The sequence below is a fragment of the Antrostomus carolinensis genome, unplaced genomic scaffold, assembly GCF_000700745.2.
Source record: "Antrostomus carolinensis isolate BGI_N321 unplaced genomic scaffold, ASM70074v2 Scaffold55991, whole genome shotgun sequence".
NCBI classification, from domain to species: domain Eukaryota; kingdom Metazoa; phylum Chordata; class Aves; order Caprimulgiformes; family Caprimulgidae; genus Antrostomus; species Antrostomus carolinensis.
The window spans coordinates 549-7,353 of NW_010293149.1; the positions used below are offsets into that span (position 1 = coordinate 549).

Below are 6,805 nucleotides of genomic sequence, written 5' to 3' on the forward strand. Positions count from 1 at the left end.
AAAACACAGCGTTCCTTCACATTTCCAAGACATGCAAATTATTTATACCTTTTTCTGCAAAAGCATACAGTTAGTCCATGTGATTTGCCTATTCACCTACTTCTAGTTCAGCTTCTATTCCAACTTACAACCTACACAAGAGTTTCTCTTACATGTTCTGACATTGTTGCTCTAAAATAGGGCTGCTCCTCCTACAACAGCAGCAACCCTATCTCCCACCATTATAGTCCTCTCAACTACTGAAAAATAATCCATCACTCAAGTATCAGAGATAATGGTCAAAATTCCACACTTTAAAAGAAATTTTGTTTTTTCAGGATGTCCCATTTACACACAGAAGTCAGCATCCTGGTAAGCAAAATGAAATAAACACAACAGTAGCAACTTGTAAAAGCATAGACAAACTGAGCAGTCAAGTTGATGTAGAAATCCCCTGAGCTGACAGTAAAGGACTTTCTTCAGTCTCTGTGACAAAAAACCCCACAAGAACAGAGAAGGCATGAATTACACCACCAGTTTATGCTAGCTGTCACAGTATTTACTGTGAGACAAACTTTTATAATGCAATAACAAGCACAACCACCTACAATCCATACAGCAGAAACTAGCTACTTTCACTTAACCTACAAACACAGCCTCACCAGTCCTTAGCATTGAGGATCCTGGATTTATATGTCACCATTTGCGTTATGGTTGACTGGGTATTTGTGAAACGTTACTCTCCATTTCAACAGTTACTCGCATCTTCCTTACAAGTCACCTTCATCAGCCAGGCACACATGCAGTCCTAGGGGGGATTACTCTTAAGAGCTGGGCCTGCCCAGTTCTTCATAGAAATCTTTCTTCTAGAGGTTTCCGATTCACACTCAAGTATTTGAAGGCATCTTCTTATAAACTCAGCTTTCATCCCAGACAATGCTGCAGGAAGTAGGAATTGTATCTCAGATGTAAAAGCATCTCTCTTTGAATACGATCAGATACACGGCCCAGCAGACTACTCGTTTCCTTCGCCTGGGGAGCAGCAGTAGCCACGTCGGCCCGGTCAGTATCAAACCTTCTGCTTAATATTTATTGATGCCAAAGATTCGAACGCCATGCAACTGTGGGAGCTTGGGGATAAGCACGGTCAGGAGAGAGGTTGTGTTGAGAATAAAGTGTGTTGGATCATACTTTGTGTAAAAACTCGCCAGGAAGTACCTGCAGGAGAAAAGGGAGCAAGCTTAGCTGGTAACACCCCTGTCTGTAAAATAAACAAAGCATAGTTGAAAAAAGTGCTTGAGTAACCAGTCATATTTTACTGCTAAACAACCCATCTATTCCTGTATTAAATATCTCACCTGAGGTTCTAGAATATCTACAGCAAAATTATGGACTAAGTCTCTTCTTCCCATACTTCTCAAGGTGCTAAAAAGCAACTCTCAGCTAGTATTTTCCTCCAGCACTTCTCCCTGCCCTCAAGTTGGAGTCTCTGACTTCAGCAGTCTGATTTGTGGTACAGGTTTTAAATGGTGTCAAAATGCTCGCAGTTCTGCTACCCTAGCAGGCTCAGTGACAAAGCATTTGACATTTTTCAGTGCAAATATCATTTATGCTGAGCACAAGTGTGACTAGTGTGATTATAAAATGCTTCCCATCTGGCAGACGTTCCCAGCACATTTTTCTCTTAAGCTAGTCCACAACCTGTTCAACTGGAAAAATAAGGAAATGTGCCTCAGAAAACCCAATTCACTACCAACTTCTTTACACTTCGAGCCAATAATTTCATCTCATTCTTTGCAAAAACTAGTCACAGAAATTAGGCTATTGGATTGCTGGGTTTTGGGGTTTTTCCCAACATAATGGAGCTGTTTATTCAGCTACATACACATTAGTGCATGAAGAGAAGCATACACTGTTAGGAATACAAAATTCCCACTGGAAAGTGGGAAGCTATCTCTGAAGGAAAGAGAGGGTTTTTTTGAGGAGTTATATGTATTTTTTGTTTCTATCCATTGTGAACCAACTTTCTAAACACAATGCGGGATCTTTCCTCCCCTAGTCCCCCCGCCATGCAAGTAGACAACTTCCTTAAGGGAAAAAAAAGAAAGACTTTTTAGAGTTGGATATTAAATATGTATCTGATTTCCTTTAGTTACACAACCATACTTTTGTCAACAGAGACAGGCGGTGTAGAATTTCTCATCTATTTACATAACTAGTGTAAACAGAAGACAATCTGTACAAAGCAAAACCCACATACAAAATCCTGGACCCCATTCCCTGAGGAACACTGCACTCCTCAGAACTCACAAGTTGCAAAATGGTTAATAAATGCCGTCACGTGCATGCGCTAAAGGCAAATAGTGGAGATTTTCAATATTTATGACTTCACAATCTCTTAGAGAACTTCAAGAGTTAACTAACTTTTCCTCATAACGTTTCTTAATCTTTAAAACCTGCCCCATTAATAACTGTTTACAAACTTCAACTTCAGTATGTGAATCAAGAGTGTTGAAAGCTGCAGGAAGATTATTGATTATATGGCCTGTAAACATGTACTCTCTACCTCTGTGATGTAGAAACAAACAAGCAAAAAAAGAGAGAAAATGCTTTTAGAATGTAAATTGCAATTCTTTTGGTTGCAGCTTTTGAAATCATAGTTTTATGAATCAATTAATCCATAATATGGCTTTGAACTTACAGAATTATAGGAGAGATGGTGAAGAATTTTCTTGAAGATGTAAACTGTACTCCATAATCCAGTTGTTCCCAGTGTGTTAGCAGCCTAGCTTTCCCCTGATCAGGTGTTTCAAAAGGAGTTCCTTTTACTGCATGCAAAAACACATACATTCCCTGGGGAAAACAAAAAGTGAATTCAGCGGTGCTTTTAGCTGTATTTTTTTGTAATTGTTACATTGTTCAATGCATTGTAAAAAAAAAACAAACAAAAAAACAGGAGAGAGAGTAAATGAATTCTCACCCAGAAGAGCTGCTAGCCTGTAATGACAAATTATAGAAGAGGAAGGAAGAGACAAGAAGTGATTTACCCATGGCTGTGCAGTCACACAGTCAGAATTAAAGCCAAAGTCTATGTGACATCTGATCCACTGCCTTGTCATCTACATTAGATGGTAAAAATTGCATGAAATCAAGAGAATTTTAACAAGTGCTGTCACAAGTTTAGGGCTGCCAATTTATATTACCGTTTTCCTAAGACAGTGTTAAATCTGAGTTATGAGGTAGAGTCTGCACAAAGCAAAAAATCTATCTACAAATACTGGCAATATTACAAGAAGTTTGGAAAGTTTTCTCAGCCCCCCACCAGCTTCAAATACTTAGAAGCTGACTACCAGCAACTGGTTAAATATCATCTGTCCATCTCTTCGCTGTTTCTCCTTAACCACACCGGACTGTTCTTTGCTGTTGTTTCTATCTGATGGGAGCATGTCATGTCTGGTCTGTTCTGAAAGACCAATTTGGCCCCAAAGATCAATCAGACAGGGAGTCCACCCTCTTCCAGTTTTAACGAACCCTTGTTTTCTATCAAAGAGAAAACACCAACTCCAAGCAAGAGTCTCTATCAGCAAATATCAAAAACTTCTGTTTTCTTTCTTTCAGGTGCATTAATTTCTTCTGCACATACAGAAATTGTTACAGAAAGCTTTATATAGACAAACCACATTTATTCTGAATTCTTATGAAGGAGGTGAAAGTTGAACAAGTCACTTCATGTCATCTTCCGCTATCTTTTGGAACAGCCCCCTGACCAGAGGCCTATTAGCCTAAGAGAATTAATTTGCTTAACTAATTCTTCAATTCATGCTTTTTGCAGCATCTCAGTTTTAATAACTTAACCAAAAAGGCACTTTTAGGACAGATCCCAATGCTTACTACACATTTTATTTTGCACTGGTACTTGCAGAATGGACCACCAGAAAATGCTTTCTCAGTCAGCTCAGAGTTTTCCATTAGTGCTAATACAAGATTTTTTTGTTTGTCAACAATTCAAGGATTTGTTTTCAAAAAAGTGCCATTTAAATGCTGAAATATCCAAAGTACACTTTATACTCATCTTCTAGTGTTCACCAGAAAACTGCTTGCCAGTACATGCTCTCATGCCTGTTGTCATTATAGCTGCTTGCAATGAATTCAGTAAGGCATTTGGGAAATATTTAATATTACTTGTCTCTGCCAACATCTTCTGAAGTCAGGCATGTCTGGTGCTGTCAAAGGTAACACACAAAATTCTCTAATGATGCTTTCAATCCCACTATTAGTTTTAAATCTAGCTACAAAAATTAAAAGCTTGAATTAAAAAAAAAAATATATTTTTTGCAGGATTCTAGAGGATATTACCGAACCTCAGTGTTGGAAGTGAACTATCTTTTTCCCAAAAAAGGAAGAAACAGCTATCTTTTTGTCAAGACTTCTTTGCTGTTACTCTTAGAAAGCTGAGTTAGCAAACCTCAAGTATGATGTAAACTGCTGGATTATGGCCCTCTTTTATCTAAGCCTGGCAGGACCAATATACATACTTGCATTGCTTTAAATAATTACAACAAAAGTATAGCATCCTGGGTAGAGAAGGCAGAAAGATTCTTAAGGTCTTCAGCTTCTGAATCCTTTTGCATACAAAAGTCATCATGCAAATCGTAATCCACTGAATAACAAATAGTTTCAGGACCTGGGTCAAGGTCCAGTTTTCCCCACTGCTTTGAAATAAGGTTTTTCTTATGTCATGTATAGTGACAAAGTTGTATGCTGAAGTCATTCTGAGCTAAAATTTATCTAGCTTGACCAGAAATCAAAGCAAGAGGAGAAAGAACACAAATGTTTCTGTCCAAGGAAACAGGTAAAACGCTAAAATTAAACATTCTGGGATACTAACAGATCTATGTAGAAACATTAGTAGATAATATCAAAGCACTGAGAACATAATATATTTTATGGATTCAGCACAGCTCTCTAATAATATACAAAACACTGTAAAAGTCGATTGGCATGATGATTTTATGTTTGCAAGATTGTAGCTTAATTAAATACTTTTTAAAATAATACATAAAATATCTAAGGAATATTTCACGTCTTTTGTGCTTAATAAGCCCAACGTGATCATGTATCACTCCTCCTCCCAAAAAGAGCCAATGCATTTAATAGTGGATAAGCCAAGCAGAGGCGGTGTTCTGGCTAGCTGGATTCCACTATCTGTACAGCCTGGCTATTCTTCTCTTTTCCTGCTACAAAAATAAATATATATGAACAACTTTTCAAATTTTGTTACAAGAGGGGGTACTTACCAGGTTGTGAATCACATTTGTTAAAGTCCAGGCGACAGGGACACTAAAGAAAGGAATGCTGAGCAAGACAATGTGCAGCATGCCGACCCCGAGCGCGTACGTCAGCCACATTCCACGACTGTTCATCACCCGCGTGTTTGGATTTACCTCGCTGTGGGCAACTCCGACGTTCATTTTTACCCTATAAAAAAGAACTGTTTGAAGATTGAGACTACTGTTATAGAGAAGCACTTAACATATGCAATTTTCAAATCTGGGAAAATGCTGTTTGGAAGGAACACAGTGCATAAGTGAAGATATACCTCAAGACCTTCAATGTATGGTTTAGAGAGAAGTCAATACAAAGGGGATGTTGGGAACCTTTTTTTAAAAAAAAAACCACAAAACCAACCAAACAAATAAAACCCACAAGCCTGCTACACATGGGACATTAAAAAAAAAATAGTAAGCTGTGCTGTTGAAGCTGAAGTTGCAATCCTGTAAGAAATCAAGCTCTGTAACTTCTGTCCTCTAAATTCCTTTCTCCATCCACTTCTCATATCAGACAATTTTCCTCCTGTTTCTCACTCGTGTAATAGCTAATGGAGAATTTTGCATGTACCAATTGCCCAGCCACCTACTGCTAGAAAGAACAAATAAAGGCTATTTTATGCCTGCTTTTCTTGCAGCAGAGCATAGATTTCAGATCTTCCTCCTCTCCCCATCTGTTAGTTTTCAGACAGACGTTTCTGTCTTTCAAATCTTGCTGAAATTAGCCGACGGGGTTCAGAAGTTTTCCAAGTGACAGACATATGCAGAGATACACAGAACAATCTTATAATGCCGATTTCTTCAGGAGATTGACAGAACTTACTGGAGGTGACACTCTTGTCCTGTTGTACTACAATTGGTAGTGATAATTAAAAAAACCTCATTGCATACTTCATACTCAAGTGATCTGTAAGACTATGTATATTAATTTATGGGACTAGGATGGAGACTTTTTTTAACTTTCTCCTAAACTAGTCTACAAAAGCATTATTTAACCAGCAAAAATAGTCTGCTTTTGGTAGGAAGCGAGTTTCTTACGCTCAGTTAGCGCTGTAGAGCACTGTTAATACCCAAGTATTCCGCACTATTAACAGTAGGCTGTAGAATAAAAACAGATGTGAGGAGCCTGAAACCGAACCGGGCAATGCTGATTTTAATCAATACCTGTGGCAAAGTGTCCCAAAAGGTGCAGGTGCAGGGAACACATCACCGGAGATGGGTGAGGTGAGATGGTTCCTCCCGCCCCGGGACGCAGCAGCGCAGCTGGGCGAGCCCCGGACCCACCTCCCGACAGACCCCACCGCCTCCTCCTGCTTCTCCCTCACGTTTCTGGCCCGATCAGACCGGCACCTTCTCCCAGGTCGCTGTGCCCCCGTGTGTTCTCTCCCATCGCAGGGGGGAAGCGGGACGCTGTGCCCGCAGACCCGGCGCAGGTCACCCCGCCCACAGCAGTCGGGGCCTCCCCGGTGAGCCGCTTCCCCGGCAGACCTCCTCCCGCC

General features: G+C 39.7%; 1 protein-coding gene across 1 annotated transcript; it reads right to left on the bottom strand.

Annotated features, from left to right (window-relative positions):
• Positions 1 to 736: 736 nt before the first annotated feature.
• Positions 737 to 6,563, bottom strand: LOC104519927 (ORM1-like protein 1). Its single transcript, XM_010177159.1, has 4 exons — positions 6,517 to 6,563; positions 5,277 to 5,457; positions 2,681 to 2,832; positions 737 to 1,197 (listed from the first exon to the last, which is right to left on the bottom strand). Exons 2-4 carry the CDS (start codon positions 5,448 to 5,450, stop codon positions 1,062 to 1,064), a joined length of 462 nt encoding a protein of 153 aa, XP_010175461.1. The 5' UTR covers positions 5,451 to 5,457; positions 6,517 to 6,563; the 3' UTR covers positions 737 to 1,061.
• Between the last annotated feature and the right edge of the window lie 242 nt (positions 6,564 to 6,805).